The 20,901-nt window shown below is 22.2% G+C and overlaps 2 protein-coding genes across 3 annotated transcripts; both read right to left on the bottom strand.

Annotated features, from left to right (window-relative positions):
• Positions 1-1,531: 1,531 nt before the first annotated feature.
• LOC122859150 (flocculation protein FLO11-like) lies at positions 1,532-8,900 on the bottom strand. Of its 2 annotated transcripts, XM_044162545.1 has the most exons (9): positions 8,534-8,900; positions 5,140-5,261; positions 4,709-5,024; positions 4,445-4,631; positions 4,038-4,360; positions 3,653-3,965; positions 2,981-3,560; positions 2,391-2,773; positions 1,532-2,203 (listed from the first exon to the last, which is right to left on the bottom strand). In XM_044162545.1, exons 1-9 carry the CDS (start codon positions 8,554-8,556, stop codon positions 1,832-1,834), a joined length of 2,619 nt encoding a protein of 872 aa, XP_044018480.1. In that variant the 5' UTR covers positions 8,557-8,900; the 3' UTR covers positions 1,532-1,831. The 2 variants fall into 2 exon arrangements, with proteins under 2 accessions (XP_044018480.1, XP_044018479.1); XM_044162544.1 differs by having other exon boundaries at positions 2,391-3,560.
• Positions 8,901-17,548: 8,648 nt separating this feature from the next.
• Positions 17,549-20,691, bottom strand: LOC122859200 (nucleolar protein dao-5). The gene is made up of 5 exons (XM_044162623.1): positions 20,506-20,691; positions 18,239-18,422; positions 18,011-18,162; positions 17,827-17,946; positions 17,549-17,761 (listed from the first exon to the last, which is right to left on the bottom strand). Exons 1-5 carry the CDS (start codon positions 20,523-20,525, stop codon positions 17,608-17,610), a joined length of 630 nt encoding a protein of 209 aa, XP_044018558.1. The 5' UTR covers positions 20,526-20,691; the 3' UTR covers positions 17,549-17,607.
• Positions 20,692-20,901: the final 210 nt, after the last annotated feature.

Here is a 20,901-nt window from a genome sequence, read left to right as displayed (position 1 = left end):
ATGTTTTTCTAAATATGGCATGTCCAGTGGTGTCTAAAAAATTTATTTAAATATTCAATCAGATAATTTGAGAGGTTCATTGAATTGCGTGGACTCACGTCTGAAATTATGACATTGACAAGACTTATACGAATTTTTATTGGCTTGAAATAATGATCCACAGTTTTCCAAAAAGTCTTGAAATAATTTTTTACATCAGATTTACTCGATTCATGCATCCTTGTATAAAAAATATATTCAATTTTTAATATGCCAAATAAAATATAGGGAGAAAAAAAAAGTTTTTATATTCACGTGTAAGTATCGTAATCAACAATGCAAAGTACTTCAACAATTGGAGTTGATTCATCAGGAAGAAACTGTCGAAATGCTGAAATAATAAATAAAATAAAATTCCATTATCATTATAATTAATTAGCGTTAATTAAATTATTTAATTTAATTAATTATGATTGTTATTTTTCGTTGGACTTACTCGAGCAATATGGGCCATCATCATCGCAAGAATTGATACGATTTAAAAAATTAATTGTTAATGATAATTTAAGTAATCCAAAATACGATAAAATTAAAAATAATAATTTCATTTTCATTTTAGGTAATTAATTTTTATTTTTAATTGAAATATTTTATGTTTAGCACTCTTTCACGTTCAATTATGTTTTAAAAATAATTAATAAAAATTAAAATCCACGGCGACAATTTAGTGTCTTTCTTTATTTTTTCTTATCGTGAAATTAAAAATTAAAATTCATTTCAATAAAGACACATGTCGTCTAATTAATATCTTAAATAAATAATTAATTTAAATATTGGGTAATATTTTTTTTTTGTGGTTATTTATAGGCAGAATAATAATAATTGTGTAAATAATTTTTTTCCTCCAGGGACAGTGGATCTATTTATAATTTAATAAATAAAAAATCAATAAATTTTAACGAAAAAAATACTATTAATAATTAATTAAGCATCAAAATTAAAACATTAAATTATTTTTTTTTTTGTTTAAATATCTAAATCAAATATTATACTAATTAAAATAAAAATTTTTTTTCCACACATCATTAGATACCTAATTTTTCTTCAAATAAAATGTATTAATTTTAATTTCATCGTTAATTAAATTAATTAAACAGTAACCACAATAATTTTTTTGTAAAAGAAATTTTTTTATTTATTATTTTATACATTACATAGTTTAACTATCTATTTATTTATTTTTTTTGTAATATGATTTAAAAAAAAAAAAAAATCTTAATTAAAGATAATCAATTATTTGATTAATTATTTAATCAGTATATTTACATGATTTGTCAAATACTTTCTATGATAAAATTATAAAAAAAAACTTAGACAATTTATATTGTAAAATAATTAAATAAAATTTAACAAAAAAAAAAAAAAAAATTGAAGTATAATTATTATCATATTAAATATCATATAATAATCACTGTATTTAAAAAAATCATCACACAGTTAAATTTCAAAATCCGTTTAACAATAAATTGTAAATTATTTAGATGTTGAAAAACGGATTGAGATTTTTTTTCACACGTTCTTATAAAATAATAAAAAACTAATTTAATTTTTAATTGAATTTAGACTCGATGATCGAGGGTCAATTTGTGTGAGTAAAAAATGACAAACATCCTAGTATTATTAATATTTTTCCATTTTTTTTTTTTTTTGTCAATAAATGTCATTTTTTTACGAAAGACTAGCTTACTGCATAAATTCGTAAAAGACCCAGCAATTAAATAAAAAACAAAATATAATTAAAATTTCTATAAAAAAAAAAACGAAATTGTTTTTGATATTATTGTTTTTAAAATTAATTTTGTGCAATGAGCTGACGTCTTGGTGGTATCCTACGTCTTGGAGCTAGAAGACTATTTAATCCTCTGGCTTCTTCATGTTTATTACTTGCAGCACTACTTGTTTCTGATAATGGTGATTCAGTAATTTGTACATTTTCAGTAACAATTTCATTAACATCTGTTGATAATTCTTCATTTGTTGATTCAGATACTGGTGCTTCTGTTGATACTTTACGTCTTGGTAATAGTGGTGATCTACGTGGTGATGATGTTACTGATGAACGTGTTGTTGTTTTTGGTTGTACTTGAATACGATTTTTATTTCGTAACTTATTCAATGGATTTTGTGTTGTTGAACGTGTTGGTGGACTTGTTTCAGCTGGTGCCTGTAAAACAAAATGTCATCATCATCATAAATATACATAAAACATTTAAATATAAAGAGAAAATATAATGTCAAGCTTAAATTATTTTCCATTGATGACAAATCATTTGAATTATTAATGGGTGAAAGTAAATAATTTATGATAAAATTTTCAACAGTCATTTTTGAATAATATATAAATATTTTACCTCATGAGTTTCTTCTTCAGTACCTTCACCAGCAGGTTCTTCAACAGAACCCTCAGTAGCATCAGATGAAGCTGTAATTGGTGCTGTTGTTGTTGATGTTGTTGTTAATTGTCCAGGTCTTCTAATATTTATTTTTCCACTAGGTGGTCTTGATGGTCTTGCTCCAATTCCTCCAATTTTAGGTCTAACTGATGATTTTGTTGTTGTTGCTGTAGTTTCATGTTGTAAAGATGTTTCAGTTGATCCATTTTGATTATCAGAATCTTGTGTATCATCTGATGTTGATGTTGCAGCTGTTGTTGGTCTTCCACGTCGTCTATTAATATTTAATTTATTAAATGAAGGACGTGAAACACCAGATGATGATGATGATGTTGATGATGGTGTTGCTAGTGTTGTTGTTGTTGTTGCTGTTTTTGTTGGTGATCCATTACCACGGAATCTATTTCTACTTGGTTTTTCAACATTAACTGAGACTGAATTATCTTTTTGTATTTCTTCTTCTTGTACGGGTTTTGGTTTTGGACGTTTAAAATTATTTGATGGTGAACCAAAACGATTTCTTGTTTTTTGAGTTGTTTCTGATGATGATGATTCTGTAACACTTGATGATGTTGTTGACACTGGATTTTTAAATCTATTTCTTGTACCACCACTGACACTTGCTGGTGTTGGACGACGGAATTTTCCACGTCCAGGTAAACCAGCTACAGTAGCAGCTGTTGTTGTAGTTGTTGATGTAGTTGTTGTTGTTGTTGTTGTCGTTGTTGATGGTGGAATAGTTGGCACCTCATTTGTACTTGTTGATTCAATTGTCGTTGGATTACCACTGTCTGGTATTATTGTTGATAAATTTGTTGTTGATTCATTTTCATTATTTGTTGTACTTTCATTTGTATCATCAATATTTGTAACTGAATCAACAAGATTACTTTGTCCTTGTTGTAAAAATGCATATAAATCAAGTGCAACTTTATCCATTGCTGATGGATATTCAGTTGTTGGTATTTCTTCAGTTGTTAAATCAGATGATGTTTCATAATTATTTGTTGATTGAGTTGATATTTGTTTTTCATCATTATTTTTATTTGAAAGTGGAGAAATTGATGTTGTTAATTCACCTTCTATTCTTGATCTTATTGGTTGACCTCGATTTGATTCAACTTCACTCTAAATAACAAAAAAAAAAAAAGAGAAATAATTTTTTTTATTTCAATAATATTTTCATTTTTAAACATATAAATATATAAATAAATAATTACAGATGATTCATCAGTTGGATGGCCTTTTTTCAAGGCTGGCATTATTATCATATCATCAACAGCTTCAATAACTGGTGCAGGTTCTTGATTTTTTAATGGACGACCACGTGTTTTACTTGTTTTTTCTTCATTATTTTCATTTGGTGTAACACCAAGAAATCTAACTGGTCCTTTTGGAAGACTTTGAGGAAATTCTGGACCTTCTTGATGTGTTCTAAAACTACTTGAATCAACTAAATCAAGACCAGCTCTTGGACGATTACCACGTGGTCTTGTTGGTTCAGTTGTTCCTGTATTATGATTTGATCTTGATCTATTGTTTTTAGAAATAAATTTAATCATTAATTTAAATATTAATTTAACAAATATAATATAAATGAATTACCTAGCTGGAAAACGAGTACTATTAGGCAATCTATCTTCACTATTTTCATCTTCAGTTGTTTCATCAAGATGTCTACCTCTATTACCATGTTTATTTGTAATAATTTCATTATTAACTGGTTCAGCAGTTGTTGATCTTTCAACTGAACTGTATTTACTTCTACTGTCATCTTTATGACCACGTTTTGATGATGATGATGATGATGTTGTTCTTAATCCCTCTTGATTATTAACAGATCCTCCAGTTTTTGGTACATCCTCCTCATCATAATAATAATACACATATTCATACTCATAATCTTTTCCATTTGGACCTTTTTTTATCTATAAATTATTTTTTAGATAAAAAAATTTGTACTTATTTTGATCCATGAAAACAAAAAAGAAATTATTTTTTTTTAAATTTACCTGTGTACGAGTATTTGATCCAGCTGGTATTAAACTAACATCACTATCATCAAAATTTTTATTAGCATATGGTGTCCATGAATCTTTGGTATCTTCACGAATAATATTAACAGGAACAAAATCAAATGAACTTGATAATTGACGCTCAGTTGTTAATATTGGATGCATTGTTGTTGCATATTCAGAACTTGAAAATATAATAATAAATTAATTATATGTATTATAAATACAGATTAATTATTTACATTTTATTTTTTTATTTACCTAACTTGTACACCAGGAATAACATCAACTTTTTCACGATTTTCTTGAGCTCTGTATGCGTCTATTTTTCTAATACCTTCTTCTTTAATAACACCAGCATCACTAAAATTTTCCAATTCAACTTGAGCTTGTCTTTTAATGTGTTTATTTAATTTATGTGAATAGTCATCCAAGCTCTGTTCTACATTTGATAAATCATTTATTTTTTTTTCGAATTTTTCGATTCTTTGTAATTTTTTTGGTTCAATTGATTCATCAGAATCATCATCGTGGGGTGTTTCAATTCCTTCTGGTATTTTATGAGATGTTACAAAGTCTAGTATGGAATATAATAAAAAATAAAATAACATTGAGTTAAATAAAAATAAATTTTATATTTATATTACAAGTATAAAGTAAAAAAGAATTTTTTTTTTTTCTTTTATTTTTACCTTGAATTGCAACTGCCCGAGGCTTTTCACTTGTCGACCGGATATTCACATATTCATGACCGAGTTTTGACTGATTTATTATCTTCTCATCTTTAGCTAATGCAAATGCAATAGCGCAAAACCTAAAAAGAAAAAAAAATATTAAATATTAAATATTAATTGTATTTTTTTATGTTTATTTGTTCATTTTTTGCTGAATTATGCAAAGCTAAATGATGTTATTGGTGAAAGTGTATTTATGTATTTTTTTTTATTTAAAAAAATACACACTCAATTGATTCATAAATTTTCAAACTAAAAATTATATAAAAGTTTTCCCAATTTGTCTTCATTCAACTCCAATTAGTTGTATATTTTTTTGTATAATTTTTTTTCTTTTTCGACTTTTTAAAGAATAATTTTTCCTGTGTTTCGAAATATTTCACCCAAGAGAATTTATTCCAGAGGTATTTGGACCACGAGGGAAAATAAATAAAGAAAAAAAAAAATATAAATAACATGTTTACAATTGAGAAGAAAAATCGAAAGAACAAACTGGTTTAAATTAATGACTGAGACGAGGTCGCAATTTTCGGCCAAGGCTGATCAACTTGGTGAATATTTTTTTGCTTTTCCATTTAAAATAATTACTCTTTATTTATACAATAAATAATATGTATCTTAGTGTTTAATCGTTATTACTACTGACAACCGGAAGTTGATCAGGAAAATTTATTTATATTTTTTTTTGAAAATATTAATACATTCATCTATCAACATGTGAACCTGACACTTGGCCTTTCGTTTACTTTCTTTTATTATTTACATGAGATCTGGTATTCTGATCTAACACTTCCGGTTCAAAAATATAAATTTAAATTCAATTTTTTTTTTTATCTATTGATTTATGAAAAAATACCTGAAGATGTTTTATAAAAATTTTAAACCAAAAAAATGGTTTACTCTTTACAAAGAAAATTTTTTTAGAAATAAATTTTCAACTGATAAAAAAAATATTTTATTTATCGTAAAAAAAAATAAACCATTTTTTTAAATTTTAATTTATAGAAATTTATATAATAATCTAGTATTATTCGAATGTAATTTCAATCACTTTATAAAATTTTTAATGTAGTAAACAATTTTAATTATCAGCCTTGATCTTGTTGATAAATTTCTTTAAAATTTTCCCACAATGTATGTCAGTAGATCTACAATTATATTGTATCTATAATTTTCACAATTTTTTTTTGCATTAATCATGATTAATCAATTTTCTTTTTCTTCAAAATTTATATTATTAACATTTTTTTTAACCTTATAACATCAATGTGTATTTAAACTTAAAATATTTTTTTTTGCATTAAAATTTTGCACAATAATTAAATTTATTTATTTGTTTATTAAATAAATGAAAAATATTTATACTTTTTTTTTTTTTTTTTATATAGGTATATTGCATATTATTAATGACTAGCATAATTTTTTTTCAATCCATTTATATATTTTTAAAATACTTTTATTCGAAAATAATCATTTCGAAATTGCAATATTCAAAAATTAATAAATTTATTTTTATTTACTAATTTATGTTTATTTAAAAATATAAATACACAATTTCCGGTATGTCATGCATATATTTTAATCATTAATTTAATATTTAAAAAAAAAAAAAATTAATAATATTTATGTATAATAATATACACTGATGAGGTATTTATATTTTATCATGATAAAACCATATGCGGAGAAAGCTGTATGACTTTCATACAAGAATATAATTTATAATAAAAATATAGCTGGTAAAAATTCTAGTGGCACGAGTGTGTCTTTCGATAGTTTTGCTTATATAAGTGCAGCATAATACCACAAGAACCGTCAACCAAAACCAACTTTTAAAAAAAAGCAAATAAAAAAAAATATTATATTTCAATATAATGAATTAAAAAAATAAATGATAAAAAATATTTATATACATTTCAATAAATTGTATTGATAAAAAATAAAATATACAAAAGTTATTCGCTTTCTTCAGATAATTTAATTGTAAAAAATTAAAATAAATTGATGAAGTAACTTATGGGATTGCCCCTGGATTTTTCAAGATGAAATTATGTATGATTTTTTTTTTTTTTTTTTTTTGGCTTCAGGCAAAATTATACTTTCGAAAAATCAACGTTAATATTGCGCAAGATATATCGAAACATTCCTCAGATATATATTAACTAGAAGATCATATTTTTTTTTTTTTAAATCTAAATTTAATCAAAAAAAAAAATTACCAAAAAGAAAGGAGAATCAATTGACCCTTGTTATTTATAATATAAATAAAATAAAAATTTTTTATTTTTGATATTTTAAATGTTATTATTATTTATGTATTTTTTTTATACTAAATTTTGGACCAAGCTTTTTTGCTCTTACATGACGTCAATTGAAAATGAAAGGTGAAACCAGTGGACCTGTAATAATCGATCTCAAAACTTGTTTACAACATTTGTCTTTTTATTTAAAAAAAAAATCACAAAAAATTTATTTGTCAAATTTAAAATAGTTAAATACAATATAAAGAAAAAAAATAAATTTTTATTTGTTTATATCTATTGAATTATGATCATTTATAATTTTTTTTTGAAATAAAATTTGAATTGTTATTTTTCAATGTGTAGTTGTTATTTAATTATGAAAAATATTAGACAAATTGAATGATAAACGAATGATATATATTTATAAATAAATAATAATTGATTTATTTAATTTTTTCATTGACCTTCTATTAAAAACGCACAGTAGTCAACATCTTGAAGGCGTTAAAAATCATTCACGCGTTAACTTTCATACCAGACATTCAGAAGAAAAATCAATTTCCTTTTTTTTTTTTTTTCTAGCACACTTTCTTTACATCATTTATATATACGAGAAAATTTAAAAATGAAAAAAACGAGTATGCAATAATAGAGGGGATAATAAATGATGATATTAAAATTAAGTTGTAATTTAATGAAAATTAGCGAAAGTATAAAAGTTGAATGTGTAGACACAGAAAAGCTATGAAACATTAGATTATAAAGAGGAGCGGCATTAAGGAGCGGTGTCGACAAATAAAATTTTAGAAAAAAAAGATAAACATAAATTAAATAATTCAACATCACTAATAATAATTAAATTATAAAATTAAAAAAATAAATAAATAAATTTACACGTGACAATTGATAATTCATTTGAAAGATTTTTTTTTTTTTTCGTTTTTTCGATAGTTCAAATTCAGTTTGAAAAAGATTCAATGATTTGATGATTTTTAAATTAATGAAAAATAAAATTTTCAATATTTTTCAATATATTAATTATTAAATAAAAATTATCAATTAAATTTTTAAATTTTAAACTCAAATTTTATTTTTATTTTTGTACTCACAGTAGTGCGCTTTTGAGCCACATATCTGCACTGATCACAGTTTAAAAAAAAAAAACAATATATATTTTTTTTGACAAGTTATGATGATATATTCATCAATAATAATTGTTTATATAATAATAAAATTAATATTAATCACTTGTTCACTGTGTTCATTGTCAATTACACAAAAACACTTTGATGAAAAATTAAATTTAAATTTTCCCGGTAAAATTGTTACCGGTTTGTTAAATTGACGAACTTGTATTATACGTTATAAATAAGAAATTAATAAAATACGATTCTGTTTATATTATCAAGATTATTTATTTTTTTTTTTTAAATTTAAAAAGTAAAAGTAAGAAGCTGCTGAAGGACGTGGTGAGGGTATGAGAACGCAGGCGATTGCAGACCTCTACTTATACACCACCCACCACAAACATCAAAGAAACGAGACATCAAACCCCACCAGATATATATGTATCCTGTAAAAAGTGGACACAAGACATTCGAAAAAAATATATATAATAAAAATAAAATAACATATTGAGAATCATCAAACCAATTCACGTGTTTTATAGTCTTTTTTTTTTTTCTTGTTAAAACTAATAAAAAGCCAAGTAATTTGAGAAAATAAAAAAGTAGCCCAGAACAATTATCAACAATCATTTAAACAGAAGGACGAAGAAAAATATCTTCAAGAAGTACCTGAAGACTTACCTGAAGTTAATTTGATAAAATTAAAAAAATTACAAATCATTACTTTGAGGAATTTTAACCTCGATCCAATTTTTTTTTTTTGCAATAAAAATACAAAAAAAAATCAACAAAGTACGTATTATTATATTTTTTTTTTGATAAAAATTTCATGCTTTACTGATGAACAAAACTAAAAAAAAATAAATTATAAAATTTATGAAAAAATTAGCAATTTATTTTGACTATTTTTGAATTTTTTAAAAATAAATTTATGATAATTATAATGAATATTTCATTGGTATTTTTGGTGACTAATAAACAACCAGTTTTTAATATTTTTTTTGAAATTTTTTAAATAAATTTTTGAGACCAGTTTTTCTGGCCAATTGACCTTGCAAACTTTAACATAGCTTTGTTGTCTATATAAAATAATAAATAAAGATAACGAGATAATAATAATGTTTTTTATTTATCACACTGTATATTTATATTTATTTAAACATAAAATTACAGTAATATTGTTTTTCATAGCAAGCGTATATAATCATAAGAAAAAAAAATTAAAATAAAAAAAATTAAATCTCTTATTTTATTTTCTAAAATTCTAAAATACTATTTGTAAATTAAAAATGAATAATTAAAATTATTTAAGTTATGGTAAATATGGTAATTTTTTTTTTAGAAAAAAAAAAGAAGCCCACTTGCATGATGCCCACTCCAAGTGCATCCTCCACATGACCTAGGTATTTTTAAATTCTTACCATCAATTTTAAAGAATACATAATTTTTTTTAATTAATATTCATTTGACAGCTCATTCATATCCGGTGATGAGCTTTTGTGGTACTGAAGGCCATTGACTGTTTGACTTGAAAAAAATATATATTTACAATTCAAAGGATCCATTAAATAATAAATCTAATTAACAGTTTTTAAAAATTAATTTTACAATAAATAGAATCTTCGAAAATAATATCTTTCATAGAAAAAAAAATAAGTCAAGAATTTTTTTCGATGAAAACAAATTTTAGAATAGAAAAAAAAATTATAAATTTATTAGTTTTTTAAATTATTTTTATTGTTAAATAACAATTAATAATTATTATTTAATTTTATATTAACTATAATTTTTTCTTTGAATTTAGAATTGTTTTTTTTTTTTTTTTTTATATAAAAGGTTAAATATAATTTTTATTTTCCAAATGACATTTTTTTTGTAGAGATTAGTATAATTGATAAATAAAATTGTAATTATAATAAAATAATATAATTATTTTTCAACAGTAAAAAAATAAATGAATAAAAAAATTATTGCTGTAAAATTGAGATATATTTTTAAATTGATTCAGTTTGTTGACTGGAAGGTGAACACAATGCTGTTGTGATAATTGATCAGGCCGCTCCTGTTTTCTTCGCGACAAACCCTGGACTTTTGGAATGCAGTTATTCAATTTTTTAAATTTAATATTTAAAAATAAGCTTTAATCACAAAGTAACTTAAATATTTATTTTTCTTATCTTGTTAAAATTCAATTACACTAAATGACATTTAAAAAAAAAAACAATAATGTATTCAATTTAACAATAACATATAAATTTGATAAAATTATATTTTATTTTATTTTTTTTATATATAAAATGTATAAAAAGACCTTGCTTGCACTTTCGCGGATGACAATCGTTAGTTTGTACGTTGAATTTAAATGATAAAACGTGTAAATTTTAATTTTCTGTACTTTCAAAAAATAAATTAAATAAATAAATAAAAAAAACAAATATACGACAAAATGTTAAGATAGAAAAAAAAAAAAAATAATACTAAACACGTAAGTGAAATTTTTATTTTTCATAAAAAATGAAAAAAATTTTAAACACTTAAAAGGAAAAAAAAAAAAAAATTACGTGCAGTATAATTAAAATTATCATTACATGATGTTAATTATGTAGTGTAAATATTACTATTTTTTTTTTTGCTATGACTATTAAATTTATTTAAGAGAAAAAAAATAAAAATAATAAAAAAATATGAACAATAATAATACAAAAATATAATACATTAAGCAATAGAACATTGCAAGATATTATACAAGTTAAAAGTGCAGTATTTTTATTTTAAAGAATACCATGAATTCCAATGTACCTCCTACACAAAGTGTAATTCGCCAGGCGATAATTTACGCCTTGCTAAGAACTACATGATGTGTTAGCAACGAATTAATATTTTACTTTCTCCAATTGGATGTTTATTTTCAGGTATTTTTTCAACTTGTAATATTCATCTGTTGAGAGATACCAATAATCATTGAATTCACTGTGGCGCCTCTTGACCATGGCGCCAATAAACAATTTTTTTTTTTTCTCAATTTTTTATTGGGTAAAAATTAAAAAAAAATATATACTTTCTCTGACAAAATAATATTGGATCAAGTTTTGTATATAAATATTTCGACGATTATATAATTGAATATTTTTCTCAAAATATCATACAACAAAAAAATATATCTACTGGCAAGTTAAGAAATAAATTAATAATTTATAATGATAAATCTGGAAAAAAAAAAATTAATAAATAATATAAAACATTTTGGAGAATATTTGAAATGTTAATATTAAAAAAAATTAAATTAAAAATAATAATAACATCAAGTCATTACAATACAATGACAAATAAATAAATTTTTTAATTAATTAATTTTAAATTTATCCAAGATATATGATAAAAGTAAATTAAAAAAAAATTAAATAAATTATTAAATGAAATATTTATTTATTTATCATAATATTTTCAACATTTTAAATAGTCATTATCATTATTTTGTTTATATTTTACTATGCTTGGATTATTTTTATAATGATTAATTTTCATTTCAAAATATCTCATGGTTTTTTTTCATTTACTGACACAAGCTATAGCATGTTTTTTTATTTATTTTAAAAATTATATTAACCAGGATATTTTATTATTTGGAATAATTCAACTGGCAAATTTTTGTTCACAATATATTTTTAGTTGTTTTATAAAATTATTTAATTTCGACACGATAGGATTTAGTCTCGATACTATTTAAAAATTTCTAATGCCAAAAAATAAAGATAATATAAAATTTAAAAAAATGTGAAAGTTTAAAAAATTTAGAAAAATTAAAAAGCCATTTAATAATAGATGCAATATTGGCGATAAAATAGCAAAAGACCTTGACATATACTTTTAGTCTTATTATAATTTAATTTTTTAATACATGGCTTTTAAAATATATAATTTTTAAAATTTGTATGTATTAATATTATTGGCGTTTAACCCCCAGGGGCAAATATGTTCGAAAAAAAAAAAAAAAATGAATATACATATACAAATAATGATAATAATACGTAATTTCCATAGGAGGAAAAGTGAAAGGAAGATTCCCATCAAATGTGTACTGGATATGTCACTTTCAGAAAACTTGCCTCATCCCTCTCGCATAAATCTAAATTCTTGTGCATTCGTGAGTACATAATGTCTATCGAAATCATTTAGATCATTAAAATCAGTTCATTTATATCGCAAGTTATAAATAATAAATTTAAAAAATATTATAATATTAAATCAACATTATTTCTTGGTTTTTTTTTGTTAAAAAAAATTGAAAAAACTATATATTTATTTAATTTATTTATAATTATATATATTATTAAATAATTAAAAAACTATATGCGATAATTATTAATTATTAATAATTTTATTATTATTTAAAACAAATTTACAAATTAAGAACCGGATGTACAATCAACTTGACCGACATTTATGTAACCTTAACATTGACCATTAATAAAATAAAATAAATAAATAAATCAAAAAGAGAAAATAATTATTAAAAATAGAAGAAAATAAATTATAAAAAATAATTTTTGAAAGATCTAATTTAATAAAAAATTATTTAGATTAAATAAAGTTTGAATTTTTTAATTTTTGTTTAATTAATTGAGACTTTGAGAGTGATTGTTGTAATATTTTTGGTAAACTGTTTGAACGTTATAAATGTGCATACAACAAATCAACAAAAACAAGAGTTGTTTCCAACTTATATATAGATATCAGGGAAAGCGAAGTATAAGGATCTCCGCCCTGAGAGAAAGTCCAGGACTCCTCTGCGACGTGATATACATTTAACGTAATATTTGTACGCCTTCAATAAATTGTACATACATAAATAAAAAATAAAAATATCAAATAGGTGTGAATAAATCATGACAATATATAAAGCTAGATAAAAATGCTTTTTTATTTTTATTAAATAAATATAGAATTACTAAATGTACAATGAATTTTATTTATGATAATTTAAAATAAGCAGAAGAAAAATATCATGACATATCTTATGAAATTATCATAAAAAATAATAAACAAATTTTTTTTTTTTTTTTAAATATTCACTATGTATTTACCCACGATATTATTTCTGCAACATTACGTGTAAATATAGCATTGTAGATAGATATTATTTTGATCTCATTTAGACCGTGCAGTTCTAGATATTTTTCATGTATATAATTATTTCCTTCTTTTGCAATGTAAATTTGTATTTTATTTTTATTTTTTCTTGTACATGTGACTATATACTTTTTTGATTATTACAAATATTGAAATTAATAATTATAATTAATATATAGGTTAAATGAAAAATATTATTAAGATTAATGTATGATTTAAAAATATTATTTCAAATTGAAAAGAAAGAAAAAAAATTTGAAAGGAATTTTTTATTGTAATTTTCGTGACCATCTTCGGAATGAAGAAGGATGTTATATGCTGACATTAGAGAAAAGGTCAGAGAAACTTGTAGTGATGATTTTTTATTTCGACTTTATTCTGATAATGTTGACACGTGTTTAAATATTTATTATGTAATTTTAAAAAAATATATACATGTCGTTTTTTATTTTATTATTTTAAATTAATTTTTGCAAATATATGTTGTCAATTTTTGTAATTAATATTTCATGATGTATCTGTTTGATATTTAATTGAAAAAAGAATTAATGAATTTTTTAGTTTTTTATTTTTTATGGAATTTATTGTAATTTGCAAATAAATTTATTTGATACTGTGAATTTGATAAATTTTTATTAATTTTAGTAATTTCAATTCTTTTAAAATTTAATAAACAAATAGTTAATCGTATAATTAATTGTTAATTAGAAAAATTAATTTCCATCAAATATTTTATTGAAAAAATTTTGATTTTCAAATTTTTGAACTTTTAAATTTTTACTATTTATGAATTATATATTTGGTATTTATTTATTTAACAACAAACGTCTCGGTTGGAAATTTAAAAAATGAATAATATTCAGAGGATTTATATATTTTATATATTGGAAAATTTTTATAATTTTCTAGTTATGCGTTTGCTGTCAAATAAATAAATAAAAAATAAGAAAAATATGTTTGTACCAAAAGGGATTGACTTACTCGTTGATTTCATTACTCGTCAACCAACATTTCGATTGGAAATTTAAAAATTAGATAATATTCAGGAGGTGCACATGTTGCTCTATATATTTACAATTTTTCATAATTTTCTAGCTTTGCGTTTTTTGTTAAATAAATAAATGAGCAACAAGAAAAATATACGTCCGTTCCATCAGCTGTATCTCGAGTAGTAGTTATAATATTATTATTGATAATACTAATCGATAATTTTAAAATATTTTTTTTCAATAAATTTCCAATCGAATAAATTTCGAATAAACAAATTTTATAAAATCCAATATTTTAAATTTTTCAAGTAACCTGTATTTGTTTTTTTTTTTTAATTTAAATACAATTCAATTTGACATTAGATAAGTAAATAATAGATCATCTAATTGATCTATATTCAATTTATTAAAATTGTATTATTTTATATGATTATTATATACCGTACAGAATAAATTCTGATTAAGTAGTTTAGATAAATGTATCATCAGACATGGATAGTCAATTTTATGTTGAGTACCGTTACACGTCACGTGCTTGTATTACAAATAGAAAAATCATGATGGAATGTTGATACAGTCAAGGATGACCGGATACTCACAAGAAATATATATCCAGAAAAAAATTAATAAAAAAAAAAATCACCTAGAGACATTTAAAAAAAAGCAAAATAAAAAAAAAAACGAAAAATTTTTATTAATTTTTATTCAAAGAGTAAATAACAATTTATAAAATATATAATCTTTTTAAAAGCTTTAATTAATTATAAATTTTATAAATATATTTTAATAATTTCCGGGATGTTGTTTGGATCTGTGCTTCCAGTTTTGGTAATGTCGTGAACTTGAAGTCCAATATGGTGAGAGTAGACACAAGGAAAAATTATCTGACAAAACGAAAGTCCAAGAATGCCAAACACCATTTTGTATCATTTATTTTTTATTTAAAAAAATTTTTTTTTTGACTTATTTATATATTACATTATATTTTTTATTTTTCATTTTCTACTTTCGATATAACATTTCGACCGACCGTGACATCCTCCTCAGTTATCCGAACTCGAGACGGTTCTTTGTAAGTGAAATGTTGCTCCCAGGGCATTCAAGGCCGTCGAGGTCTTACTCCTCTCACTTTCAGGGGGAAGTTACTATTTTTTTTTTTTTTTTTTGCCACTCATCCTTAAATTTATCACTGGTCCATAGCTTTTTTTTTTTTTTTTTATTTTTATATCACTTTCATCTGTCTAGAATTCATACAATCAAAATATTTATCTCAAAAATTAGCCATGAAATTTGAGGGTAGATAAAACATTTATTTTTATTTTAATAAAAGGGTGCAAAAATTTTTTTATTTATTACTAATGAATTGATTGATTTTAATTAAATATTGATTAATTTTTTAAACTAAAAAAACCTGATTTTTTTTCTTTATAAAGTTAGCGTTTTACAAAAACTTGAGACAATTTTTTGGTAAAAAAAAATGATGTATTTCGAAAGAGCACTGAAAGCTCTACATTTACAATATTTTATTTTTATATTTTTATTATTCAATCTACATAATATTTCAGTGGATGAATAATATACTTTTTTTTTTTTTATAAAAGTTTTAAGATGGTAATTTTTTTATCTAACTAAAGCACTGATCAAAAATGTTTTTAGATTTTTAAACAACGAAAATTTAATGAGCTTTTATGAGTAAAAAAAAGTACCTAATTCTTTCTGTTGATAAAAAATAAAAGAAATAAAAAATGTCTCGTCATTAATAGATAATAATTTAATCGATTAAAATTTTCATAGCGAAATGTCAATTACCTCAGATCGATGACTTATAGTTGATCTAAAAAACCAGAAAAATATAATAATCCGGTATTTTTTTTTTACATTTGTATGAATAAAAAAAAAGGTTTATATATTTTTAAATTCATGTCACAAATTTTTAGAAGTGCATGCCCAGTTACAATTGGTCACGATCAAAAGTCACGTATTCAAAAAAAGACAGTTCAAAAAATAAAATAAAAAAAATTATTATAAAACATTGTCGATGTAAATTTGTGGCATTTTATTTACGAATCTAAAACTTTCGCAATAAAATTAAATCACGAAATATGTTAGCTCAATTGCACGATCTATTGTAAATATAAAAAAAATAAAATCTTTACATTTTAAATTTTATATTTACCAGACCTTTTGTTAAATTATTTTTATCTAATTTTTTTAAAATTTTTTATTTCTTCTTTTTAACTTTGTATATAAATTTTTATTTTTATTGAACTTCAATTTCTGTTTGATCATTAGACCTTTAACGTATTTTAATGTCAATAAAAATGTGCCAATTCATTCGGTGATTAATTCTCAGTTATCCCACGATGATCATGTAACATCAGACAAAAAAAATAACAATAGAAATGAATAATAAAATGAGGTAACACACTAAGATCAAATAGATCACCTTTGCACTTTACCAAAATGTCAATTATCAATTTAAAAAAATAAAATGAATTTTCTAAATAAATTAATAAACTTTGATAATTTTAATTTTTAAAAAACTTTTCTCTTTTTTTTTTCACTATTACTAATTTACATTTATTACATTGAAATGAACGGAATCTGATCCGAAAATATTTACAGACATCCTCATCATTCATTGGACATTTACATTTTTTTAAAAAATAATATTTAAAAATCTAAACTCAATATTAAATATCATTGCGATTAAATTAAAAAAATGTATTTAAAAAATTTATAATTATGTAATATATTGCATTTAGAACGTCTGATTATTTATTAATTTATTTTTGATATGATAAGTTATTTAAAAAATCAAGTCTTAATGATGATGATGATAAAAAATTGAAAAAAAAAAAAACATTTCTAAACTCAATTATTTATTATTTAATATACGTTTTTTTTTTTTATTTATTTATTGAAAGTTAAATATTATCAACCTCTACGATATGGTTTATTTTTTAATTGAACTTCGTCTTGTTGTGTTTCTTGAACTTCTTCTTGAGCAATTTTACCTCTTCCAGGTGTGCCAAATCTGTTACGAGTTGGTTTTGTAACAGATTCATTTTTATTTCGTCCACCTAATGATCTAATTGAAACAAAAAAAATACAATTAAATAAATAAATAAATAATTAAATTATAATTAAAATTACTTTGATTTTGATGTTGATGAATCAGCTGATGATTGTGTTGTCGTTGTTGTTGTTTCACGTGCAATTGAATTTGCTTGTGCACGTCGTCTTTTTAATGCAGCTAGTAGATCCTCATTTGATCTATAAAATTAATTAAATAATTTATTTATTTATAATTTTTTATATATTGTTTAATTAGCATTACCTGAATGGTCGTATACCACCACGTAATTTTTTAGCAGCTTCTGTTGTTGTTGTTGGTGTTTCAGATTCTTGATTTTCATCATACACTTCATCACCTTCATTAACTACTTCTTCAACTGGTTCTTCAGTTGGTTTTGGTGTTGTTGATGTTGTCTATTATCATAAAAATTAAATTAATAATGATTTAATTTATTGGCTTTATTTTGTTTTATTTTTGTTTTTCATTTACCACTGGAGCTGCTGCTGATGGTTTTCTGGCAACTGGTGATCTTGCTCTTGATGATAAAAGACTTCCTAATCTACTTGATGGTTTTGTTGGTGCTGGTGTTGTTGGTGCTGCTGCTGGTTCATCATCATAATCATACTGATCATCTGCACAATGGCAGACAGATATCAAACACAGTGCCAAAAAACTAAAAAATTAAATTTTATTTATTCAATTATTTTATTAGAGATACCTATAAATAAATTAATAAATAATTTTTTTTTTTTTTTGATTAATTCATCTATTCATAAACTAATTTTAAATGATGAAAATTTATTTTTGACCCGTGACATTCATGGATTATGTATTACTTGCACTTTCACTGATTTGTTGGTTTTTTTTTTTTTTTAATATTTATTAACTCAGACCTTTTTTTTTTATTATAAAATATAAACTGTTATTATTGATAAATATTATTTATAAATTATAATAGTATAATGTATTTAAAAAATATTACAAAATATTAATAAACATTATTTATATGTTTATTAAATTATTTGTTCATTTTACTTTTATATTTTTTATATATTATGATGTGTCACTTTCTTTCGATTACATAAATATTACAAATATCAAAAAAAAAAAATTTATTATTTATATATTTAAATTGTAAATGTTTTTTTGAATTTGTTAATATTAAATTATAAATATATATTTAGCCCACATGAATTTATTATTTTGTTGTGTATGATTTAATTTCGATGGTTTGATAAAAAAAAAAAATTAATAAAAAACGTTTGAATTATTTCCGGTGGTCAGTGAAAGTTAAAAAATAAAAAAATATATAAAAACGATAAACGACTAGTTAATTTAATGTAAATTAATATAAAAAAAAATTAAAAACAAAAGTATTTTTGTTTAGATTAATAATAAGTGTAAAAAAAAAAAGAAAAAACTTTTTTTTTTTTTAATAAAAATTTGTCAGCTGTTAATTCAGTGTCACAATGAAAAATTGAATGAAATTTTTTTCTATTTGTTATTTTATAATTTATGGTAAAAAGAAAATGTATTTTTTTGATATTATTATCATGGTGAAGTAACTGTTTAATGACGTGATCTAACGGTTTTATTGTCTCCTTCAAAATAACTCGTTATTTTTCATTATTTTATTCAAATAAACATTGTTTTTTATTTATAATTATTATAATTTCTATTTCAAGGTGAAATATCTCACAATCTAATATGAAAAATTTATCAATTGATAATATATTAGTTATTTATAATTTGCATTTCCGGTTAATGAATAATAAAAACATAAATTTATTAAATTTCTAATTTTAAATAAAAAATTATCAATAAATATAAATAAAATATTCAAACAATTTATCTAATCTTATTTTATCTAATTTCAAAGTAAATTATAAATATAAAATATCTAAAATAATTTTACATTTTTAGCAACAATTTTTCTGCAATATAATAACAATCAAAAAAAAATTAAATATCCATTTAAACACGTGTGAATAACTACAGGAAAAATCATACAAAAAGCTATAATAATTACAAAAAAAAAAACAGGCTATTAATATGTGAATAAAAAAAGCAAAAAAATTGCAATTATTAAATTTCATTTTCCTCTTATATTAATTTTAAATACATTACATTTTCACAAAAATCAATGAAATATATTTTATAATAAAAAGCCGGTTTAAATAATTTTTCTCTTCAACAAATTTCCGCTAAATTTCGTTTTTTTTTTTCGTTTTGAATTTTGAAAAAAATATCTAATTTTTATAAACCACCAAATAGTATATTTAATAAAATTTTTTTCGCAATAAAAATTAAATTTGCAAATACTCTGATATCTCGTTTAACTGGACAGACATGAGACGCGTGATTTTTCAACTAAAACCACTTTCCAATTTGCTATATACATTTATTGACCATATGTTTTCACTCTCAAACCGTTCACTCACGACATCGCCCCTTTTTTTAAAAAAATTATCTAATAACTCATCAAGTATATTAAATATTAAAAAAATCATTTACAACTGTAATTTTATTTTGTAATCAATTAAATTTCATTACAAGAAAATTTTTCATTTTTATGATTAATAAATAAAATTTGTAATAAAAGTTTTAATTTGTAAAAATATAAATGAAATATTTATTTAATTCATTGATTAATTTGGTTATTAATTTATTTAATTATTAAGCTATTTAATTTGTATATTTTTATGTTATTTAATTTATGTTAAGTAATTTTATTTTGTTATTTGAATTCGACTCACATTAAGAGCGTCGATCTCATGATGCTCCCTTGATCTCTGCTCGTACAGTTATGACAAATCGAATGTTTTAATTTGATACGACTGTTGTTTAAACTTTTGATGGTGGCAGTTGAATAAATAAAGGAGAAAGAAACTCAATTTCATACCACCACTGTAAACGCGGAGGCTGTGTACTTTCGAGTGTCGATACAAGTTTCCCCTTCTTTAAATATAATATTTCTCACACTCACTCATGATATCCTGTACAAACTAATACATATATGCTAATTTTTTTTTTTTTTTAACACATCCTCAAATGGGACTTGTGATAAACATTTTTTGGTCCGTTGATAAATTTTTTTTTTCAATTTAAAACGCAAGTGAATCAAAAGAAAAAAATAATAATCGAAACACAGA

The sequence above is a fragment of the Aphidius gifuensis genome, linkage group LG6 (genome assembly GCF_014905175.1).
Source record: "Aphidius gifuensis isolate YNYX2018 linkage group LG6, ASM1490517v1, whole genome shotgun sequence".
NCBI lineage: Eukaryota > Metazoa > Arthropoda > Insecta > Hymenoptera > Braconidae > Aphidius > Aphidius gifuensis.
The sequence above is the reverse complement of the archived record's forward strand: the minus strand, read 5'-3'. Positions and strand labels throughout refer to the sequence as shown.